General features: G+C 65.9%; 1 protein-coding gene across 1 annotated transcript; it reads left to right on the forward strand.

Annotated features, from left to right (window-relative positions):
* Positions 1-299: 299 nt before the first annotated feature.
* On the forward strand, positions 300-19,798 carry TPCN2 (two pore segment channel 2). The gene is made up of 25 exons (XM_040970987.1): positions 300-389; positions 2,452-2,516; positions 3,210-3,286; positions 3,401-3,578; positions 4,096-4,212; positions 5,486-5,592; positions 5,873-5,945; positions 8,779-8,878; positions 9,477-9,542; positions 10,551-10,615; positions 11,093-11,193; positions 11,518-11,599; positions 11,676-11,762; positions 12,787-12,906; positions 13,656-13,715; positions 15,220-15,348; positions 15,794-15,843; positions 16,213-16,312; positions 17,354-17,425; positions 17,531-17,607; positions 17,842-17,923; positions 18,335-18,417; positions 18,633-18,714; positions 19,020-19,114; positions 19,398-19,798. The coding sequence occupies exons 1-25, from the start codon at positions 338-340 to the stop codon at positions 19,474-19,476; spliced, it is 2,199 nt and encodes a 732-aa protein (XP_040826921.1). The 5' UTR covers positions 300-337; the 3' UTR covers positions 19,477-19,798.
* The last annotated feature ends 3,472 nt before the right edge of the window (positions 19,799-23,270 follow it).

A 23,270-nucleotide genomic window follows, 5' to 3' on the forward strand; every position in this document is an offset into this window, starting at 1 on the left:
CTTCTCTTGGGGGAACTCCCCAAGCATGTGCATCTCTAAGTCACCAGGTGACCCTCTTGGAAACTCTGTTCCTTGCAGCCTGCACGGGCCCCCCAAACGCTCCCGGGGTGCCAGCTCCCCAAGTCCCATCCCTGCAGGGACGGGACCCGGCAATCCCCGCCCCCACGCACGAGGCCTCCGCTCTCATTGGCTGCGGGGAGAGCCCTCCCCGGAGTGGCAGCCCCAGCGCTCCGCCTCCCGGACGCCGAGTTGGGATGTGCGCGTGCGCCGTGGGAGCAGCGCGGCCAAGTACTCGCTTCCTCTCCGGTTGGGTCCTGTCCGGAGCCTGGACCCCCCGATGGCGGCGTCCCGGGCCGAGTCGGAGCCCCTGCTGGGTCGCGTCGGCCCTGGTGAGCCGGCAGAGCGTGGGGCGGAAGGGAGGCGCGTGTACGTGTGTGTGAGAGGAGGGATCCCGAACCCCAAACCCAGCGTCTCCAGGTTGGCCGGACAGGGAGGGTTGGGGGCGCCCGGGGTGGGGGGCGGGCCGCACCACGTGGTGTGCGCGGGGCGCCCCCCCAAGACACCCCGGAAGCAGCGGCTCGTGGACATTCAGGCCTGGCTGCTGGAGGTGATGGGGGACCCCTACGGGGATTGAGGGGGCCGGGGTCGCCCTCCTGCCCTTCCTGGCGCGTGGTTACCCAGGTCTGATGAAGAGGGTGGGCAGGGCGGCGGACACAGGGGGCACTCGGGGCTGGGGGCGTCCCCTGTTGCAATGGAGGCAGCTGAGGTGCCAAGAGGGCAGCCCTGGAGGGTGGGCATTGCTGCCCTCTGTCATTGCATGCACCCTGCACCCCAGGGCGCTGGATTGGAGCAGGGAGCCCCTTCCTGCTGGGGAGCCCCAGGCCGGCGCCCCGAGGGAGAAGCAGCTGCCCGCTGAGGTTTCTTCAGTGGCTTCCTGGGGGCCGAGGTGACCCCAACCCCGCTGGGGCGCTGCAGTGCCCGGCTGTCACAGTCCTGCTGACTCAGCTCCGCCTGACCTGGCCATGGCCACGGGCAGCGTCAGGCGGTCACGCGTGGGAGGTGTTTGTGCCGAGCCCATACAGTGGTTGCTGTCCCGTCTGCCCGAGTCCTGTTGGGACCGGTTGGAGGGACACACGGCAAGGGGAAGGGGCCCGGCCTGGCTCGCACAGCAGGGAGGGTTGGGGTCAGGCTGAGGAGGGGGCACGTGTGCGGGTGGTGCTGTGTGCACCTGGCAGCCCTGGTGGGGCTGATGGGAGACAGGTGCACACAGACAGGTGATGGCCAAGGAGGGGTGAACTGCCCCAGAGGAGTCCCTGGACGCAGCAGCCAGGGACGCTCTGCGTGAGGGTTTGGAGAGTGTGGCCTTGCTCCATCAACTTCAGAGAGGGTTGTGGTTGGAGCAAGGTGGGTCAGCTGCAGGAGAGGGGATGGTGTGGGCGTGGGCAGGTGGACCCCCTTACTGGGAGCCAGGCTGGACGAGATAGGTCCACGTGGGAGAACCCCGGCAAGCCGTGGTGGCCTTTGAGGGTTTGTGGCCGGATCCCCGGGGCCCTCGTGGGCTGGGGTGGCCTTCCTGAGGTGTGCTGGCCAGACCAGCATCCAGCAATGTTAACGCTGGCCATTTCTGGTGGTTGGCTGCCACCCTAGGCTGGTGTCCCCAACACCGTAGTTCAGAGTACAGAAGTCGGCCAGTGGCTGTTCCACTGCTGGTGTGGTCAGCTCGGGGATTGGCTCACCCAGCCAAAGGATGCCATGCCCTGGGAAGGCCGCCCGGCCCCAGACCTTCAGCCTGAGGTTTGTGGGTGCACGGGACCTGCCCTCGAGCCCCTCCTTGCCCCAATCTGCTGGGTAGCCAGTTCTGCAGGCAGACCCCTGGAGTGGCACCTGCCCATGCCGTGGGGGTGGGGCCCACTCAGGGCTTTTCTTGTAGGCTCCTCCTAGACAGGTGCCAACAGCTGCCCGTGCTGTGTCGGGTCCCTTCCTGCCCATGCTGTGAGAACCCAGTGGCAGGTGGTGGAAGTGATGGCTGCCCTGGGTGTCAGGCGCTCCCTGAGCAGTGAGCTGGAGGTGGTGGTGGCAGTTGGCGGCTCCTCCGAGGCCTTGGTGGTCTTTAGTACCCGGTGATGAGTCGTGGTGATGCCCATGGGCTTCTAAGTTGGTGCTGAGTCTGTGGCTTGCCTGGGCCAGGGGGCAGGCAGGGCATGCTGATCCAGCTTAGTGGAGCATACGGCCTACAGTGTGCTGCCACAGGCCATGCACAAGGCCCGTGGGACCAGGCAGCAGGGCCGTGACTGTGGGCCCATGGCTGGCCACACACGTGTGCCCCTGAGCCAGGCCTGGCAGGCATATTCCGGGGTAGCCCCCAGCACTGCATGGACCCAGGAAGAGGTGCCAAGGTCTGTGCTTTCCCAGGTGTGGGTCCCCTCAGTGACCTGCGTGTCCTGCTTGCAGGTGCTGTGGCCAGGAGGGACCTTCGCATTGACCAGGCTGTGGTCTTCATTGAGGATGCCATCCAGGTGGGCAGGCACTGGGCCTGGGCTTGTTGCTCTGGGGACTGGGTTACGGCTGTCTGGGGCCAAGAGCGTCTCTTGTCCTTCACTGCTACACTGTACCCAGGGTCCCGCACACGGCTGGCTCTCACGTCCCCGCGGGGCAGAACATCTCCTGAGTCCTGGGCCCTTTGTGTCCTTGATTTCCCGTGTGCCAGGGCCTGGCATGGACCATGTGTCCTAGATGCCAGGAGGTTGGGGAGGCTGGCGCAGCTGCACAGAGATGAAGGGGAAGTCTCACGGGCAGATGGAGGGCACACCTGGATCTGGAAGCTGCGGTGGTTTCTGCCCAGGGCACCCACAGCTCGGATCGTCTGCCCAGGGCATCCACAGCTCGGATTGTCTGCCCAGGGCATCCACAGCTCGGATTGTCTGTCCTGTGTGCCTACCCCTTGCACCTGCAGCTCAGAGAGTCTGCCCGGCAGCCCTGGTATCCGGCCCTTGTTCTGGGCACACCTTGCAGCCTGGGTTGACCTGAGCTTTTTGAAGGCCCCTTGTCCCCCTGTAGATAGGCACCTGCCATCCGTGGGCTGTCCCCTGACTTGGGGCTGTTGGGGTGAGCAGGGTGTGTTGTTTGTGGCTGTGTGCGGTCAGGGCACACAGGCGTGTGCACCACCTGGAGGGCTCACCCGCGTACCTCCACATGACCTGTGCTTCCAGTACCGATCCATCAATCACCGCATGGATGCCAGCTCACTGTGGCTTTACCGATGGTATTACTCAAGCGCGTGCCAGCGGTGAGAGCTGGGGGTCCTGAGGTCCGTGTGGTGTGTTGGGGGGGACTGGCTCTGGCCCTCAGGCCTGGGGGCAGTTGGCTGCCCGGTCTGAGCCATGTTCTGTCTGCCCTCCAGGGCTCTGGGCTTCACCATCTTCTTGGTCCTGGCTTTGGCCTTCATCGAGACGCCTTCGTCGCTCACCAGGACGGCGGACGTGCGCTTCCGCGCCCCGCCCTGGGAGCCACCCTGCGGCCTGACGGAGGGCATCGAGGCACTCTGCCTGCTCGTCTTCGTGGCCGACGTCTCGGTGAAGGTGCATGGCACGGGCTGTGGCCTGCCCCGCCCCATGGCTTCTGTCCTCCTGGGGGGCACGGTGCCTCACGCTGACCTGCGTCTGGTCTGCCGTGACGCGGCTGTGACACGGGTGCCTGTGTGGGGAAGGGGTTTTGCTTTGATGGTGTGGGCACTGCCGATGGGGGCCTGGGTCGGGCCCGGTTTTACGTGCACCTGGAGGTGTGGGAGGTGGAGGACAGGCGTTTCCTCCGGCTGCCTGGGGCGGGTAGAGCCATCCAGCTGGGGCAAGTATGGTCCCTGCCCTGTGCTTTCAGAATGCCTTCCTATGTCCCTCTCCTCCTGACCCCTCGTGTCGGGTCAGGAAGGGTGGGGGGACCCGGGTGCTCCAGGTTAGGATGCGCAGCCATCTGCCCTGGGTGCCAGGGTCCCGGTGCTAGCCCTTCCCCTGGGTGCTGGGATCCCGGTGCTAGCCCTGCCCGTGGGTGCCAGGATCCCGGTCCTAGCCCTGGCCTGGCTCACGCCATCTCTCTCTGCAGGGCTACCTGGTTGGGTGGGCCCAGTTCCGGAGCAACCTCTGGCTGCTGGCCTACCTCGTGGTGTTGGCCGTGTCTCTGGCGGACTGGACTGTGTCGCTGAGCCTCCTGTGTCAGGAGGTAGGTGGCCAGCGGCTGTGAGATGAGATAGTGACTGTCCTGGTGATTGTGCAGGGACCCGGTGCTGTGCCCGGGCGTCCTCATGCCTGGCGCTGCTCTTCCTGCTGCCCTGAGCATCCATCCCCTCCCTGAGGCCGTGCTCTGGCCCCTGTGCCCTCTCTGCCCTATTTCCCTTCATGTACCCCAGAAGCACCCCCTGCTCTCTGGTCGGGCAGAGCCCTGGAGGCTGGCTCGGGCTCCACCATGTCCTTCAGTGTCTGCCCAGGGCTGAGCCTGTCAGGGACTTCAGCTGCAAGAGCCAAGTCTTAGGGTGGAATGAGGTTGGGAAGCTGGGGGCTCATGGGGCAAGGACCTGCCCCCTGAGTCCCGGGATGCTGCCTGGCTGCTGCCAGTGACAGGCGGTGAAGCCCTTGCCTGCCTCCTCCGTGCGGCCCTACAGGGCCCTGTCTGTCTGTCTGGCCTCCTGGGGGTAGCCCAGCCTCTCCCGGCCCCTAGCTTCCTCCCATTAACGGCCGGGTGGCTTCCTGTCTCCCTAGTACCCCCCAGCCCCCTCTTCAGGAGGAAAGCAGAGGGGGCGTGTCTGTGGCCACCCACTGCACTGGGGTGTGGCCCTCCCCGGGTCCTCCTGTGAGATCTGGGCAGCAGGTGCCTCAGGAGACGTGTGTCCGCTGAGCAAGCAGGGTACCACAGCTGCTGCCAGGGGTCTGGGGTTGTCACCTGCTATGTGCCCATAGACCTGGGCCCTATTGCCTTTCATGCCAGAACTCTCTGGGCCCCACCCCTGCCAGCCGTGGGGTGCTAGAGGCGCCCTAGGGCCTGGACTAGTGCTTGCCCGTCACCGTTAGGTTCTTGCAGAACAGGGAGGCTCAGTGTGGGGGTGGGGCAGAGGCAGCTGGACTGTGGTCCCTTCTGTTCCCGGATCCCGGGGAGTCCCGGCTGGGACTGGGGGGGACCTTGCCTCAGCCCACAGTCTGCTGGAGTTTTCCCGGGCCTGGGACCCTTGCCTGTGGCGTGGGGGCTGCGGCAGGCCAGGGTGTGTGGCAGCTGTGCTGTGGAGAGTGCTCCAGGGCCGAGGGAGGGTGGGTGGGATTCAGTGACATATCGCCATGGCTGTGTGCCTTCTCTGGTGGCCAGTCTCCCTGTGGCGCTGGCAGTGGGCACCTCTCCTGGGAGGTGGGCCACCCCCTGGAGCCTTGTCCGCAGGCAGGGACACAAGCCCATGGCCCCTGCCGGCAAGGCTCGGTGTGGGCTGCAGCCTGGCCCCTCTCCCCAGCGCCTGCGCATCCGCCGGCTCCTGCGGCCCTTCTTCCTGCTACAGAACTCGTCCATGATGAAGAAGACCTTGAAGTGCCTGCGGTGCTCGCTGCCGGACATGGCCAGGTGCGCTGGGGCCCGCTGGGCACTCCTAGCTCTGCTCCCCTCTGCCCTGAGGCCGCTCCCTGGCAGCTTCCCCATGCCCCCGTGGTAGGGTAGCCATTGTGCTGCTCAGGTGAGGGAGCCAGGGCCAACCAGGCCTGTCCTGCAGTGCCCACGGGCTGAGCACATGGCAGGTTACTGGGAGGATGGATGGGCAGTGCCCAGGCTCCTTGGGGGCTGGTGTTCCCAGCTGGCGGGCAGGGACAGCATGCTGCCCGGTGCCAGGTGCCCACTTCTCCTCCAGCGTAGGGCTGCTGCTGGCCATCCACCTGGGCATCTTCACCATGTTTGGCATGCTGCTGTTTGCTGGCGAGAAGGTAAGGCGCTGGGCTGGTGTCCCAAGCTGGTGGCTGTCCTGTGGGCTGTGGGGGTGTGTAGGGCTCAGCCGAGGTCAAGGGCTGCCTCAGCCACCTGCCCCAGGCACATGCCAGCCGCCCCCACTGCCAGGATGCCTGTCCGTCCAGCGTCTTCTGGGTTCAGGCTGCTTGTCCTCTGTCCTGGCCACGCCCTTCCTCCCTCGTCTGCCGCTTCCGGATTGCTGTCTGCTCCAGGCCCTTGGGGCTGACCTCCCATGCTGGGCTTCCTGGACCCCCTCCTTGCCTGCGGGCCTCATGCAGCCCAGGGCTGGTCTCTGCCCTGTATGCCCCAGCTCCAGCTGACTCCCTAGCCGCTGTGTCCTACGAAGAGGCCTGGCCCGTCTGTGATGCCAGGCGTCTGCCCCTCGGTCTTGGCCGGGTCACGGTCATCCTCAGGCTTGCCCACTGCTCCTTGGGGTGTGGCTGGGGGTTGGCCGGGGCTGGTCTCATCTTGTGGTATATGGGGCCAGCTCATGTGGCTGGTACCAAGGGCTGTGCCCTCAGCCCCAGGTGGAAGGGGTCAGCTGAGAGCACCCTCCTGCCAGGAGTCTGTGCTGTGCAATGTGTTCTCTGTGTGTGTGTGCCGACTGTGTGTGCCAGCTGTGTGTGTGCCGTCTGTGTGTGCCATCTGTGTGTGCTGTCTGTGTGCGTGCCGTCTGTGTGTGTGCTGTCTGTGTGTGTGCCGTCTGTGTGTGCCAGCTGTGTGTGTGCCGTCTGTGTGTGCCATCTGTGTGTGTGCAGTCTCTGCTTTCCATGGCTCGTGGCTCCCCATTTCCCATGGATGACAGACTCTGAATACTTGCACAGCTTCTAGAATGTAGGGTGGGGTTTGCCTGGGCCTGCGCCCATCCCTGTGGCCTTGGGGCCGTCTTTGGGTGACTTGTGGTGCCGTGTAGAGCGTAGCTGCTCTGTGGGGTGCACGGGCTGCCCATGGTTAGGGCCCCACATCCATGCTGCCGTTCCTGGCCCTGCCCCTAGCATCCTGCTGGTGCAGACGCGGGAGATGGCGCGGGTGGCTGTGTGGTGGGCTTCTTGCCTGCTCGTGAGAGCTCCCTGGGGTTCCTGGCTCCGGGCACCAGCCCTCGCTCGCTGCCCCTGGCGGGGCCAGTGCTGGTGGGAGAAATGAGCTCAAGGCCCCTGTGTGGCCCACACATGGACTAGCTTCTCAGAAACAACATCCTACAGCTGCAGAAGCCACTCAGGCGGCGGTGGCCGTGTGTCCACGTGTGACTGTTCCCTTGCGTGTGCTTCCATGCCTGGGTTTCCTGCATGTGTTTCTTTGTGTGTTTCCATGTATGTGACCGTGTCTGTGTGTGTCACCGTGTGTGTCAGTTTCCATGCCCATCCGTTTCTGTCCGTGTGTGGGCAGCTGCAGAGCCGGGCCAGCTGGCTGGGTCTCCAGGCCTCTGTGCGCTTGCCCAGTGAGGCGTGCGGGTTCCCCGAGCTGAGGACTCCACAGTGCATTGGGCATGAGAGCCTGGAGCTGATGACCAGCATGGGCATTTGTCCCGAGGTGCCTGAGAAGTGGCTCCTGTAGGCTCACGCGGCCTCCCAGGAAGGGGAAGTGGCCACACGGCCGTGGTGTCATCATTGGGGACACTGGCTGCCTGCCATAGTTCCCTACCTTTGGTTGGTGTCTGGCTGTGTGACAGTGGCTGGCCTCGCCCCGGTTCCTCATTCATGGCCCCGAGGACGTGTGGGCTGCTGTGGGAGCTGCTGGGTGCCTGGGTGGCCACACCCTGTCACCTGCTACCTGAGGACGCTGTGCCCAGTCTCACGCCCCCCATCTTGTTCCTTGGGGACTCCCGGGTCTCCTCGGTCATGGCCATCCTTGCTCTGTTCCCACACTTGCAAGGTCAGCCCTGCCGGTGGAGCGGGGCACAGCGAGGAGCCCTCCGTGGACCTTGGCGGTGGCCTTGTCTGTGAGCCCACAGCTGCCGGGCCCTTCCTCCGCCTGTGTGAAGGCCACCCCCGAGCTCGGCTGCGTGGGCGCTGGCATTGCTTTTCCATCAGGGCAATGGGATGGTTCCCAGCAGGACCCCTGGGCCAGCTCAGCCTCATGGTCTGCCATCCTGGCTATGTTGCCCGGGGAGACCCCCTTCCCGGTCCTCCTGGGGGGCTCTGCAGGTGTGTGCTTCCGTCCGGCCGAGGCCGTGCTGGGGCTGCCTCCTCTTGCCCCCACCTGTCACTGCCATCGTCCCCCACCCTGTGGCTTCCTTCAGGCTGCCCTGTGGCTAGCGTGTCTGTGTCCCCGCAGAGGCTGTTTAGGGCTGGAACTGGGCTGGCAGCCTTGGCACTTGGCTTGGAAGCAGGTCCCAAGTGACAAGGCTGTGATGTCATGATATCCTGTGGGGCTCCCCGCCACCAGCCTCGGTGGAAGAGGGGTGCAGGGAGAGCCCCGGCTCACAGCCTTTCCCCTCATGTCTGTGGCTGGAAGCGTCTGGGACATGGGGAGCAGGCCCAGTTAGTCACCGCGCTGGACCCCTGCAGGCGTCCTGCCCAGCCCCTCATTGTGGCAGCAAGCTGGGCTCTGCCCACTGCCCTGGCAGTGTATGGCTGCGTGCAGACCAGCGGGTCCCATGGTGGTGCCTTGGTCACCAGGCTGGGACATGGTCAGGCTGGCCGGGCCTTCGCTGTGGCTTGTTGGTTGATAACCATGTGGGTGCCCGCCCACAGGCCTGGCTCACACTGGGAAGCCCTGGGGAGATTTGGGTCGGGGCCCACCAATTCCACACTGTGGGCCCCAGCAGTTGGCTGCCAGTGGACCTGGAGCTGCCACCTTTGTTCTGAGCAGGACGAGGGGCAGGACAAAGAGAGGCTGACCTACTTCCAGAACCTTCCTGAGGCCCTGACTTCTCTGCTGGTGCTGCTGACCACAGCCAACAACCCTGATGGTGCGTGGCCAGCGAGGGGGCACCCGGGTGCCCGAGGTGGCGGGAGGGCGGTCCCTGTGCCCTGACCCCTCCTTGTCCCTCCCGTCCTCTGCTTTCCCCACCCTTCCCCCATTTCCTTTCCAGATCCTTCTCTCTTCTCTTGCTGCTTCCTTGCTTCCCTTCAGTGATTGATCTTGTGAGCAGCCATGAGGCAGCGGGAGGCTGAGGTTGCTGGTGGGCAGTGCCCCCTGTTCTGGGCTGGGCAAGGCCGGCATGGTGCACACTCTCTCTCTTTCTCTCTCTCTTGGGCTCACTAGCTAGCAGGTCCCAGTGAGAAGCTCAGCTGGGGCTGAGTCCTGGGGGCCCTGGGGACAGGCCTGGGGGACAGGCCTGGGACGCGGGCTGCAGAGGATGGGGGACGGGCCTGGGGCTCGGGCTGCTGAGGATGGGGTGGGCCTGGGGCTGAGTCCTGGGGGGCCCCGGGGACGGGCCTGGGGCTCGGGCTGCCAAGGACAGGGGCGGGCCTGGGGCTGAGTCCTGGGGGGCCCGGGGACGGGCCTAGGGCTCGGGCTGCTGAGGATGGGGCGTGTTTTTCAGTGTCTTGGATTCCTTCTCTCAGTGATGATTCCTGCGTATTCCAGGAACCGGGCCTACGCCCTCTTCTTCATCCTCTTCACGCTGATAGGTGAGTGCCCGCCCGTGGCTCTGTCCTGGGACACTGCTTCTGCCAAGGGCCGCTGGGCACCCTGCCCCATGCCCCACAACTCACCTCAGTGTCCCCCAAAACTTAAGTGACTCCAGCTCCACAACTTACCTCAGTGTGACCCCAACTCCCCAGCTCCCCCTCAGTGTGACCCCAGCTTTCAGTGTAACCCCATTTTTCTTCAGTGTGACCCCACAGCTTCTCATGGTTTGTGGTCTGTGACGTTGGTGACCTTGTCCGTGTTCTCGGCAGTGACTGGGCAGCTGGGTGATACCCCCTGCCAGACCAGGAGGCAGGGGCTGGAGGATGAGAGACGGCCCCAGGCCACAGGCCCTCTGGCTGCCCTGGCTCTGCCTGCCGTGGCTGTGTCCCCCATGACCGTGGCTGCCCTGGCCCTGCCCATCTGGGGCTGCATCCCCTGTGACTGTGGCTGCCCCGGCTCTGCCTGACCGTGTTGTGTCCCCGTGACCGTGGCTGTGTCCCCCGTGACCGTGGCTGCCTGGGCTCTGCCTGACTGTGGCTGTGTCCCCCATGACCGTGGCTGCGTCCCCCGTGACCGTGGCTGTGTCCCCTGTGACCGTGGCTGCATCCCCCATGACTGTGGCTGCACTGGCTCTGCCTGACCGTGTTGTGTCCCCGTGACCGTGGCTGCCCAGGCTCTGCCTGACCGTGTTGTGCCCCCGTGACTGTGGCTGTGTCCCCCGTGACCATGGCTGTGTCCCTGTGACCGTGGCTGCCCCAGCTCTGCCTGACTGTGGCTGTGTCCCCCGTGACTGTGGCTGTGTCCCCGTGACCGTGGCTGCCCCGGCTCTGCCTGACCGTGCTGTGTCCCCATGACCGTGTCTGCCCCGGCTCTGCCTGACCGTGTTGTGTCCCCGTGACTGTGGCTGTGTGCCCCGTGACCGTGGCTGTGTCCCTGTGACCGTGGCTGCACTGGCTCTGCCTGGCTGTGGTTGTGTCCCCCGTGACCGCAGTATTCTTCTCCCCTAGGAAGCTTGTTTCTGATGAACCTGCTCACGGCCATCGTGTACAACCAGTTCCGGGGCTACCTGATGGTGAGTTGTGTGGGTGCCCCTTCTGGGGTATACAGCAGCCCCTCAGATCCCTCGGGGCATGGCCTCAGCCGATCAGAGAGGTCCCCAACCTTACTCATGGGGCTCGGTTAAAGGGTGGGGACCGCTGCCCGTGATAGACAAGCTGGGGGACATTGTGTGTAGCTGTGTGATGGGGTGGTAGCCACAGCCAGCCAGGGCTTCCCTCTCCACACCACCCCACCTCAGAGGTCACTGCTGCGTGGTGACTGGTCCCCGACCCAGAGTGGGGGCTCAGGGACCACAGCACACAGAGAGAAGCTGCTCCCCCGCCAAGAGGTGCTGGCCGCTGTGGACCGGGCCTTGGCCTTGACCCTTCCTGGGAAGACCTCCCATGTAACCCACGTAGCTGTCCCCTCCTCGGGGGTGGAGGGACAGGGCGAGGGTGTGGCCGGAAGCAGGGGCAGGCTGAGTGGCCTGTAAATGCTGTCTTCCTTGCAGAAGTCTCTTCAGATGTCGCTGTTCCGGAGGCGGCTGGGGACACGGGCTGCCTTTGAGGTCCTGGCCTCTGTGACGGGGGCCGAGGGGGCCTCCATGCAGGGGTGCGTGCTGCCCTCCCTGGGGAAGGGGAGCGAGGGAGGAGGCTGCCATGAGCAGATGGCACAGTGTTCCTGCAGCCCTGGTGCTCCGGTCCCTGGAGTGGCACAAGACGGGTGGCATCAAGCGTAGGCTCCGCGGCTTTGGCACGAGGCTGCTGGGGGCGGGAGGGTGTGTCCTGGGGCTTTAGAGTAGGTGGTTGGGTGCCTGCGGTGCTGGCCGTGGCCTGTGCCCTAGCCCACGCTGCAAGGCCTGGGCTGGACGCCGGACAAGGGAGCTGCGGGGTCGGGGGGCCCCGCCATGCTCACTGCTGTGGGTTCTGTCTGCAGAGTGGGGGTGAAGTGCCAGGACTTGCTGCAGGTGCTGTGCAAGGCCCATCTGGACGGCGCACACAGACGGGCCATTGAGAAGGTCAGCCCTGGCGGAGCGGGGGCTGGGGCTTGGCACCTTGCCCTGGGGGCCCTGACCAGCACCCTCTCCCTCTCAGAAGGTGCGCTGCCACGAAGATGGCGTGCTGTCAGCTGAGGAGTTTCAGAAAGTCTTTGATGAAGTTGACAGACGTGTGTTGAAGGAGGTAAGCAGCCGCTTGCGTCCCCTGCCTGGGGACGTCCCCTGCCTGGGGCCACTCCAGGTTCTGGCAATGGAGGGGCCTGGGAGTGGAGATGGTTCTCTTGGGGACTGGGGAGCTGTGTGGACTTCAGGGGGCGCTGCAGGTTCGGTGTGGGTGGCGATGGCCGTGCCTGGTGCAGAGGGGCATTCTGGGAAAGCTGGCCTCTCTAGAGCTCTTTGCCCGGTCCTTCCTGGGTCCCCCCATAGTGCTCCCATCACCTCCGTCCATGTCCCTCCAGTGCTGACCTTTCCCCACACTCACTGTGTGCTGGAGCTGGCACGGCCTCCCACGGTGCCTGGGATCAGGGCTGAGGAGTGGGCTGGTGGCCTTGGTGGCCAGCGTGGGCCATGCAGGGAAGAGCCATCTTCCCTTCTGCTGTCCAGTGTCTCCTGGTGAGAGGCAGGGACGAGGGTGGTCCCACAGGGCTCCTGTGTGAGCTGTTTGCGTGTGTGGGTCGTGGTTCCCAGACCACCCTCGCTCTGTAACCTCAGCCTCTGTGAGGGCCCCGTGGCTGCAGTGGGCGTGACTTCAGGGCTGTGTGGTGTGGCCATGGCCACCCTGGGGCTCGGGGCTTTGGTCCACTGAGTGGCCAGCTGCCCGCACCCCTGCTGTCCACCCACTCATAGGCGTGTGGAGGTGGCTCCCACCATTCGCTGTCCCCAGGGCGGTGTCTGGAGGGCAGGGCCTGAGCTTAGGAAGCACTGGGTGTGTCGACAGGGTCCACCGTTCATGCTGTGCGGTGGCCTGTTGCCACTTGTCCATGCACATGGCTGTGTTCCCGCCGTGGCGGCCACTTTGCACGCACGGGAGGTGACCACATGCTGTCCTGACATGGGGTCGCAATAGGGTCAGCAGCCCTCTGGGTTTTCACCATCTTTGTGTATCTGTTTTGGGTTTGGGAGCATTTCCTTAGGCCGGAGGGAGTGTGGGGGAGCAGGTCGGCCCCCAGTATAAGGGTGCGGGTGTCTGAGTGGGTGTCCCCTGCCAGCACCCGCCGAGGCCCTGCTACCGGTCCCCGTTCCTGCAAAGCGCTCAGCGCATCTTCGGCCACCATTACTTGGATTACTTGGGCAACGCCGTCGTCCTGGGGAACCTCGTGTCCATTTGCGTGAGTGCGATGCCCGCCCCAAGTAGCATGCCTAGCCCTACTCTCTCATGCCTGCCCCGCCTGGCACTTCTGTGGCCTAGCCATGCCCTGCGATGGGCCTGGCCGTGCCCTGTGATGGGCCTGGCTCTGCCCTGCCGTGGGCCTGGCCATGCCCACCGTGGGCCTGACCGTGCCCTGCCATGGGCCTGGCTCTGCCCTGCCATGGGCCTGGCCCTGCCCCACTGTGGGCCTGGCTCTGCCATGCCATGGGCCTGGGCCTGCCCCGCCATGGGCCTGGCTCTGCCCTGCTGTGCCCTGCCATGGGCCTGGCCGTGCCCCGCCATGTCCCACCGTGGGCCTGGCTCTGCCCTGCTGTGCCCCGCCGTGGGCCTGGCCCTGCCCCACCGTGGGCCTGGCTGTGCCCCGCCATGCCCCGCCGTGGGCCTGGCTGTGCCCCGCCGTGCCCCGCCGTGGGCCTGGCTCTGCCCCGCCGTGCCCCGCCGTGAGCCTGGCTCTGCCCTGCCGTGCCCCGCCGTGGGCCTGGCTCTGCCCTGCCGTGCCCCGCCGTGGGCCTGGCTCTGCCCTGCCGTGCCCCGCCGTGGGCCTGGCTCTGCCCTGCCGTGAGCCTGGCTGTGTCCCGCCATGCCCCGCCGTGGGCCTGGCTCTGCCCTGCCGTGAGCCTGGCTGTGTCCCGCCATGCCCCGCCGTGGGCCTGGCTCTGCCCTGCCATGGGACTGGCCGGCTGGGTGAGCATCCCCACTACCTCGCAGGTGTTCCTGGTGCTGGACACGGACGTGCTCCCCCATGACCGTGACGACTTTGTCCTGGGGGTGAGTTCTGGCTTGCGGGGGAGGGCAGGAGACTGGAGGTGGGGCAGGGGTGCTGCGGGCAGGCGGCCAGTCCTGTGGAGAGGAGACTGCAGACCACCTTGTGACCACGGGGCCTTTCTGAGACACTGTGAGATCCGCTTCCTGGCAGGACTGGTGGCGGTGTGGACCGAAGCCGGTCGAGTGATGCCATACCCGTGTTATTTTATGCCAGTAAAGGCTGTCTTTTTTTTTTTTTTTAAAGATTTATGTATTTATTTGAAAGGCAGAGAGTTATATATAGACAGACAGAAACCAGGGTCTTCCATCTGTTGTTCACTTCCCAAATGGCCGTACTGCCAGGACCGTACGGGTCGAAAGCCAGGAGCCAGGAGCCTCTTCCACGTCTCCCACGCCGGTGCAGGATCCCAAGGCTTTGGGCCGTCCTCGTCTGCTTTCCCAGGCCACAGGCAGGGAGCTGGATGGGAAGTGGAGCAGCTGGGATTAGATGGGATGCCGGCAGCTCAGGATGGAGGATTAGTTTGGTCCCACAAAGATGTCTTTTCAAGTTAATTTTAGTGGAATACATTCATTATGCATGATACTAAGGTCATGGAAGGTGGGAAAGTTCTCGTAATTATATAAGGAAAATGTTGGTTAGAAAATAGCGCAAGCGTCACGGGCGTCAGATGGAGTGGGATTCATCATAACGTGGAAAATACAGAAACAGCTGTCCTGGCCCTTGGAATCCCTCCATTTTTATACATAAAATCCCTTTCTTGATTGTGTTGTGGCTCTGAGTAATGAGGGGGAAGTTTTGGGGATACAGGTATGTGGGTGGCTGAATCCCCATTGGTTGCCCGGGATGGTGAGAGGATCTAGGGGTGGTCCCAGAGGAGAGGGCTGTGGGCCTGGGGTCTCTGGGCCTCCCAGCCAGCTCCGAGGCAGCTGCCGTGGGAGAGCGTGCTGTGTGGCGCCGGGCCCTGACGCCAGCCCCACACTGCCATGGGAGAGGGTGCTGCGTGGGGCTGGGTCGTGTCCTGCAGTGGGAGAGGGTGCTGCGTGGGGCTGGGTCATGTCCTGCAGTGGGAGAGGGTGCTGCGTGGGGCTGGGTCGTGTCCTGCAGTGGGAGAGCGTGCTGCGTGGCGCCGGGCCCTGACGCCAGCCCCACACTGCCATGGGAGAGGGTGCTGCGTGGGGCTGGGTCGTGTCCTGCAGTGGGAGAGGGTGCTGCGTGGGGCTGGGTCGTGTCCTGCAGTGGGAGAGGGTGCTGCGTGGGGCTGGGTCGTGTCCTGCAGTGGGAGAGCGTGCTGCGTGGCGCCGGGCCCTGACGCCAGCCCCACACTGCCATGGGAGAGGGTGCTGCGTGGGGCTGGGTCGTGTCCTGCAGTGGGAGAGTGTGCTGTGTGGGGCTGGGTCGTGTCCTGCAGTGGGAGAGGGTGCTGCGTGGGGCTGGGTCGTGTCCTGCAGTGGGAGAGCGTGCTGCGTGGCGCCGGGCCCTGACGCCAGCCCCACACTGCTCATTCAGATTCTCAATTTCGTCTTCATCCTCTACTACTTGCTGGAGACACTGCTCAAGATCTTCGCCCTGGGCCCTTGGGGTTATCTGTCCTACCCCAGCAACGCCTTCGACGGCCTCCTCACCCTCGTCCTGCTGGTGAGCCCTGCCTGGCCCGGGCCGCCCTGGAGTGTGAGAGGGGGTGCTGCCTGCCCGGGTGATCCCTGGAGCAGGGCAGTCATTCCTGGGCCCAGCTGGCTGAGGATGCTGCAGGCGGCTCCTCTGTCTGTGTGTTGCGCCCTCTCCAGTGCCGGCCATCCAGCTGGTGGGCAGAGTGGGGGCCAGGGGGGGCGGGATAGCAGACATTTCCTGCCGGGATCCATGAGCCCTGGGCCCTGGGCGTGTGAGTGGGGAGTGCCCAGGGCCTCTGTGAGTGTCTGCAAGTGGCGGCCCGCTCCCGTGGGCATCTGCAGATACACGTCCGCCCGGGGAGGGACGTGCTGACGCTGGAAGCCCTGTGGGGCAGGCCCTGACCCTGGGCCCTGCTGCATGTCTGAGGCCCATGGGTGGCACTCCAGCCGGGCCACTTCCCTTATAATTGCAGGTGTTGGAGATCTCCACCGTGGCCACGTACGGATTCCCACACCCAGGCTGGTATGTGCTGGATTGAGCCCTTCTGAGCCCGCTGTGGGGCGGTGGACAGGCTGGCTAGGTTTAGGGGTCAGGTGGTGGGTTGGAGGTCAGAGGATAGGAGGTGGGGCTGAGGCTAGGTCAGGGTCAGGCTCAGTCAGGGAGGGACCTGGGCCTGAGCTTGTGCAAGCCCCGTTGTCCTGAGCCTCGTCGTCTGCTGTGTGCGTTCCGTCTCCCAGCCCACTCTGCAGTGACAAGGCCGTGGTGTGAACACACAGCAGCCTAGGCCCTGTGCCCTGGCTGCGTGGGATTGCCTCCTGTGGCCCTCCAGTGCGCGATGCCGTGGTCTTGGCGTCCTGGCTGCTGGCTCACCACCTCTGTCTGTGCCCCCAGGAGGCCGGAGCGGCAGGGCCTGCTGTCGCTGTGGGACATGGCCCGGCTGGTGAACATGCTCATTGTCTTCCGCTTTCTACGCATCGTCCCCAGCATGCAGGTGCGGGCCGTGGCGGCGCTGCCGGTCCTGGCAGGGCAGGGGTCCCGCGGGCCGCGGCAGCGCTGCCGGTCCTGGCAGGGCAGGGGTCCCGCGGGCTGTGGCGGCGCTACCGGTCCTGGCAGGGCAGGGGTCCCGCGGGCCGCGGTGGCGCTGCCGGTCCTGGCAGGGCAGGGGTCCCGCGGGCCGCGGTGGCGCTGCCGGTCCCGGCAGGGCAGGGGTCCCGCGGGCCGTGGTGGCGCTGCCGGTCCTGGCAGGGCAGGGGTCCCGCGGGCCGCGGTGGTGCTGCCGGTCCCGGCAGGGCAGGGGTCCTGCAGGCCCAGCAAGCTCCAGGCCCTGGAAGGGTTCTGAAGATGCCATTGGCCGGGGACTCATCTGCAGGCCCCTCTGCTGCCCCGAGCCCTGGTCTTGACCCGCAGCTGGGGGTGGGGCGCTGGCCATGCTGCTCTGTCCTTTTTCCTGAGAGCTCTGTGGGAGGAAGTGGGAGACCACCAAAGCTGGTCACAGCATCTGGTTCTGGGGCCCGCACTCCTCCCTCCATGTGGGCTCCGTGAGGGCGACGGGTCCTGAGATGGGGATCGCGTGTGGCCACGTGCGGTTCTGTGCGCGGCTGCTGTACGCAGCGCGCAGGGACACACGTGACCCCAGGCCCAACCACGCAAGACTGCTGAGCTGCACAGCTCTGTGGGATGCGATGGTGTGAGCACACAGTGTGTCCACACAGGCACGTGCTGTCCCCTCCCGTGTCCCTCCATCTGCTCTGTCCCCTCCCGTGTCCCTGCGTCTGCTCTGTCCCTTCCCATGTCCCCTTGTCGTCCAGTCTCACCCTCCCTGCCTCGTGTGGGTCACTCTCACGGTTGCACAGGCCCTCCTGGCCCCCATGTTGGACAGCCTGGGTAGTGGGCTCCCTGCTTCTTGTTAAGGTCCTTCTCCCAGGCCCATGAGGAGGGCAGCCATGCCCCACCCAAGCCTGTGTCCCTCTGGTGCCCCTGCCTGGTGTCCCCGGGGCAGAGGGGTAAGGTGCTGTGCCCTTCCTGTCCGCAGCCGATGGCCGTGGTGGCCAGCACCATCCTGGGCCTCATCCAGAACCTGCGGGCCTTCGGTGGGATCCTGCTGGTGAGACCCAGGGATGGGGTGGGCGGGTGGGGGCGGGGGCAGATGTGGAGCAGCGACTGGCAGGCAGGGCGGTGCTGACCCAGCCCGGTCCTGCCCCCACCCCAGGTGGCCTATTATATATTCGCCATCATTGGCATCAGCCTGTTCCAAGGTGTCATCGTGGCCCCGTCTGGAAATGGCAGGTGAGGGGGTGTCCACTGTGCCAGGGAGGGCTAGTTGGGCCAGGGCAGCCTCTGAGGAGAGGGCCCCCTTCTGGGCCCTTCTTCCCTGCCCTGTGCCTTGGCTGGGGCTGTTCAAGGCACGGCCTTCCTTGGGGTCCGAGCTGCGCAAGCCTCAGAGCCTGCAGCCTGTGGATTTCCTGGGCTCGGGCTGAGGGGTGCCTGCTGCCACGGGCCCAGCCGTGTCATATCCCCCAGCCTGGCCCCTGCCAATGGTTCAGCACCGTGTGGGAGCTTCGAGCAGCTGGAGTACTGGCCCAACAACTTCGATGACTTCGCTGTGAGTTCAGCGTCTGTCTAGCCCTAGCCCTGCCTGCCTTCCCGGCCTCCCCTCCTGGACCCCCACTTCCCTTCCCGGCCTCCCCTCCTGGACCCCCACTTCCCTTCCCGGCCTCCCCTCCTGGACCCCCACTTCCCTTCCCGGCCTCCCCTCCTGGACCCCCACTTCCCTTCCCGGCCTCCCCTCCTGGACCCCCACTTCCCTTCCCGGCCTCCCCTCCAGGACCCCCACTTCCCTTCCCGGCCTCCCCTCCTGGACCCCCACTTCCCTTCCCGGCCTCCCCTCCAGGACCCCCACTTCCCTTCCCGGCCTCCCCTCCTGGACCCCCACTTCCCTTCCCGGCCTCCCCTCCTGGACCCCCACTTCCCTTCCCGGCCTCCCCTCCTAAGACCCTGGCTATGTGCCGTGCAGGCTGCGCTGATCACGCTGTGGGACTTGATGGTGGTCAACAACTGGCAGGTGTTCCTGGATGCCTTCCGGCGGCACGCAGGCCCGTGAGTCCCTGCCCCTGCAGACCTGCGAGTCCCTCCTTCGCAGCCCATCGGGACGGGGGGAGCCCTTGGGTTGGGGCAGGCACATGCAGCTTGGAGCTTGAAGTGGGTTGAGCAGCCCAGCAGAGGGGCCTGGGTCTGGCTCCAGTGTGTGGCCGAGCCTGCAGGGGCGGGCAGGCCTGGGCAGTGTCCAGGCCTCAGGCTGTGGGCCTCAACAGGTGGTCGAAGATCTACTTTGTGTCCTGGTGGCTAGTGTCGTCTGTCATCTGGGTCAACCTATTCCTGGCCTTGCTCCTAGAGGTATTGGGTGGCCGTAGGCAGGTGGGCAGTGTGGGAGGGAGGAGTGGGCAGGTCACGTCCTGATGCCAAGCAGCGGCCCTAGGGCTCTGTAGCCTCGTGGGTGGGTGGGGGTGGGGCCTCAGTGCTGCTGCTTGGGTCCTGGGTGAAGCTGTGGATCCTCAGACCTTTCCCAGGGCAGGGGCATAGCCTGGCCTGGCCCAGGCTTGGCATCCAGGGCTGGCTGCTCAGCCGCCTGCAGTGGACGCCAGGCCAACCCCTGGCGCTGTGGATGGGGCCTGCTCACTGGCCACACCCACTGCCCCCAGAACTTCCTCCACCACTGGGACCCCCGTGCTCACCAGCAGCCCTTGGCCGGCACCTGGGAGGCCGCCCATCTGGTGTCTGCTGAACTCATGTTCAGGTGAGTGCTCTGCGAGGAGGGCGGGCAGGGCGGATGCCCAGCCTTCAGGGATCCCTGTGGGGTCCTGTGGGGTAGTGGGGTCCCAGGGAGGCTGTGTCCCTCCTCAGACACCGGACTTCAGCGCCATTCGAGTGCTCAGTAGCCTGGAGGCAGCCATGCTAGGCTGTACTGCTTCAGGCTGAGCGCCGGGCCACACCTCTGCCCCAGCGTGGCCCACCTTGTCCCCCGCCCCTGGGCCCCCCGCCATGGCCGCCCCCATCCACCCTCTCTCCACACGTTACAGGGAGGTCCTGGAGGAGCCGCAAGAGGAGGAGCTGCTGGACAGGCTGCGCCAGCATCCACACCTGCGGCTGTGCAGGTGACAGCAGGGAGGCCTTCCTGATGGAGGCATCAGGAAGCAGGTGCCAGCAGGGCCTGGCAGCAAGAGCCTGTGCCCTGGACAGACCGCCCGCCCGGGGGCCCGTGCTGCTTCTGGGACACGTGTCCGTCACCCCGGGGGAGGCCCTTCCGGGACCTGTCTTGTGGCAGCGTCTGATGCCTTGGCTGCTGGCGGCCTTCAGGGACAGAGGCCTGGGAGGGCCGGCCCATGATCACCATGGGTGCCTACAGCATTGTGGCGGGACGCCGGTGCTCCTGTGGACCAACGTGGCCGACCGTTGTACTGTGTGGGTCAGGGGGACCAATACTTGGCACTGCCGAATCTTAGAGAGAGTGCAATTTCTGTGTTTATGCACCATGCGGTGGACGCCCCGGTCAGGGGTGCGGGTTGTGCACTGCGCCCAGGTCACCTGGCTGCTGGGTCAGGGCGGGAGGGGAGTATTGCCTAGCAGGCCGCACTGTCCCTGGAACCAGACTGGCTACATCCAGTGCCTGGCCGTCAGCTCCTGAGAGAACCCGAGTCTTCACTGACACAGATGCAGGGGACCAGGCGGTGCCAGACGCGCTGTACCCCCTTTCTGCTTGGCTTTGGGTGCCCCCTAGTGGCAGCACAGGGTTTCATTGACTAGTTTCCATGACTGCTGGAAGCAGCTGGGGTCCGCTTCCTGCGTCCGCAGCGAGGTGTGAGGTGGGTGGACAGAGCCCGGGCTGGGGCGGTCTGGTCTGGGGAAGGCGACAGGGCAGCTGGCGCTATGGCGGAGTTGGGGTGCTCATGGGCGTGACCACGGTGCCCTGGGGTCCCACCCCACCTCTGCTGGGCATCCAGCAGGTGAGTCCGGGCTGTGCCCTGGGCAGCAGGTGGCTGAGCTGTCCTCCTGAGGTGGATTTGGGGTGGGGTTCCTGGGGCTGTGGTTGGTCCTAGAGAACTGTGCCCAGTCTCACACAAGCCCCTCGGCCCTGGGACGTCCCTGGGGCTGTCACTGTTGGCTAAGGTGGCTCTGGTTGCTTCCTGGTTCCCCCTGGCTGGGCCATGGCGTCACCCAGTGCAAGACGGGGCTGGAGGAGCGGGCGGATGCTGGTGGTGGCCCCAGCTGTGGAGCCCAGGGCCTTGTGTGTCCGTGGACAGGGCAGCCCAGGCTGGAGTCAGGAAGTGCAGGCGGGGCAGGCCCGAGGGGAAGGGGTGGTCCCCGAGGTGGGGCCACACAGGGGCCCATGGTGGGGTGGCGCAGGGCAGGGTGCCTTATGCTCGGAGCTGTGTAGCTCAGGGCTGTAGCTCAGACCCAAGGCTGGCTGGGCCCAGGGTGGGATATGTGTGAGTCTGGGGTGGGGGCTCCTCTGGCCTGGGCCATTCTCGCAGTGCCCAGGAAGGCTGGGCGGTCTTCCTGGAGGTGGCTGCTCTGTGTCTACTCTTGGTTCCGGTGCAGCGCTGGTGGTCTTCCTGGATGCCACTCAGGGGGGAGTGGGTTCCAGTAGGTGGGGACCCTGGGCCAGAGCCAGCTGGAGTTGTGCCCCCAAGGCTCAGGCCCCAGGGTGGTGGTGGCCATGTGGTTCTCATGTGGTGAACGCTTACCCACCTGGCTGCAGTGAGCGGCTCCAGGGTGGAGAGAAGTCGGGTTTGTCCTGGCTGGAAAGCATGGAGGTGACTGGGCCTCCAGGCCCCCTCACCACGGCCCTGGCTGGAGCTGGCACAGCTGCCACCTGCCTGTAGAACACGGGCTGTGACGTGGGGCGCAGGCCTCTTACGCGGAGTTTCACCTGCAAGGGGGACGTCCACTTGTGCTTCGCTCCGGCCCGAGTGGAGTCTCCCAGCAGCACTTCCTGTTGTGGGACCATCCCCTCATGGGAGCCTGACAAGAAAGGGCTGCTGTGCTCGCTGCTCCGGGGCCAGCGGCCCCCGTGCCATCTCCTGCTGAGATCCCGGGGCTCTTGGGATTTACCCTGCCCGAGGGGTGAAGGTACCCTGGGCCAGCACTGACCCTCCCGGACACACCTCTGGACCTTCCAGGTGCATGGCCCTGGCCCTCCTGGCTGCCCCGGATGCACTGCCCTGGGCTGGCCCTGGCCCTCCTGGCTGCCCCGGATGCACTGCCCTGGGCTGGCCCTGGCCCTCCTGGCCGCCCTGGATGCACCGCCCTGGGCTAGCCCTGGCCCTCCTGGCCGCCCCGGATGCACTGCCCTGGGCTGGCCCTGGCCCTCCTGGCCGCCCCGGATGCACCGCCCTGGGATGGCCCTGGCCCTCCTGGCCGCCCCAGATGCACTGCCCTGGGCTGGCCCTGGCCCTCCTGGCCGCCCCGGATGCACTGCCCTGGGCTGGCCCTGGCCCTCCTGGCCGCCCTGGATGCACCGCCCTGGGCTAGCCCTGGCCCTCCTGGCCGCCCCGGATGCACCATGACGTTGGTTTAGTGTAGACAGAATCGGGCACGTTTCCATAAACTTTTTGAAGACCCCTTGTGTGGATTTCCAAATTTCTTCATGCATAAACTTATTATTATTTTTTTTTTTTTAAAAAAAACTTGTTTATTTGAAAGAGTTAGGGAGTCAGAAGTCTTCGTTCTACTGGTTCATTTCCAAGGTGGCCCAGGCTGCAGCCAGGAACCTCGGAACTCCATCCGGGTGCCCCACGAGGGCGTGGGCCGCAGCACGTGGACCGTTCCTCTGCTGCTCCCACGTGTATTAGCAGGAAGCGGCATCAGAAGTGAAGCCACTGGGCCTCAACCTGGCACTCTGGTGTCAGATGTTGGCCCAGCACTGCCCGCCTGTGCTTGTGAGTCAAACAGCTCTAGCTGCAGAGCAGCCAGGCCCAGGGGGAGGACAGTGGGGAGGGTCTAGGGCTTGTCCCTGCACTGTGGCAGGGCTGGGACGGGGACCCCGAGGACGCGCGTGGCTCCTGCACTACGGCAGGGCTGGGACGGGGGACCTGGAGGACGCTCTCGGCTCCTGCACTACGGCAGGGCTGGGATGGGGGACCTGGAGGACGCTCTCGGCTCCTGCACTACAGCAGGGCTGGGACGGGGGAGGAGGACGCTCTCGGCTCCTGCACTACAGCAGGGCTGGGATGGGGGACCCGGAGGACGCGCGTGGCTCCTGCACTGCGGCAGGGCTGGGACGGGGGACCTGGAGGACGCGCGTGGCTCCTGCACTGCGGCAGGGCTGGGACGGGGGACCTGGAGGACGCGCGTGGCTCCTGCACTGCGGCAGGGCTGGGACGGGGGACCTGGAGGACGCGCGTGGCTCCTGCACTGCGGCAGGGCTGGGACGGGGGACCTGGAGGACGCGCGTGGCTCCTGCACTGCGGCAGGGCTGGGACGGGGACCCCGAGGACGCGCGTGGCTCCTGCACTACAGCAGGGCTGGGATGGGGGACCCGGAGGACGCGCGCGGCTCCTGCACTACAGCAGGGCTGGGACGGGGACCCGGAGGACGCGCGCGGCTCCTGCACTACAGCAGGGCTGGGATGGGGGACCCGGAGGACGCGCGCGGCTCCTGCACTACGGCAGGGCTGGGACGGGGACCCGGAGGACGCGCGCGGCTCCTGCACTACAGCAGGGCTGGGATGGGGGACCCGGAGGATGCGCGCGGCTCCTGCACTACAGCAGGGCTGGGATGGGGGACCCGGAGGACGCGCGCGGCTCCTGCACTACAGCAGGGCTGGGATGGGGGACCTGGAGGACGCGCGCGGCTCCTGCACTACGGCAGCCATGGGACGGGGGGGCGGGGGGGGGGAACCTGGAGGACGCGCGTGGCTCCTGCACTACAGCAGGGCTGGGACGGGGGACCTG

The sequence above is a fragment of the Ochotona curzoniae genome, unplaced genomic scaffold (assembly GCF_017591425.1).
Source record: "Ochotona curzoniae isolate NIBS_2020 unplaced genomic scaffold, NIBS_Ocur_1.0 scaffold_4937, whole genome shotgun sequence".
NCBI lineage: Eukaryota > Metazoa > Chordata > Mammalia > Lagomorpha > Ochotonidae > Ochotona > Ochotona curzoniae.

Excerpts from the sequence above, each read along its gene's own strand:
- TPCN2 (XM_040970987.1), top strand. The coding sequence starts at position 338 with ATGGCGGCGTCCCGGGCCGAGTCGGAGCCCCTGCTGGGTCGCGTCGGC. Across the intron at positions 17,426-17,530 it reads CCTTCGGTGGGATCCTGCTG|GTGGCCTATTATATATTCGC; the intron begins GTGAGACCCAGG and ends CCCCCACCCCAG. Across the intron at positions 17,608-17,841 it reads GCCCCGTCTGGAAATGGCAG|CCTGGCCCCTGCCAATGGTT; the intron begins GTGAGGGGGTGT and ends CATATCCCCCAG.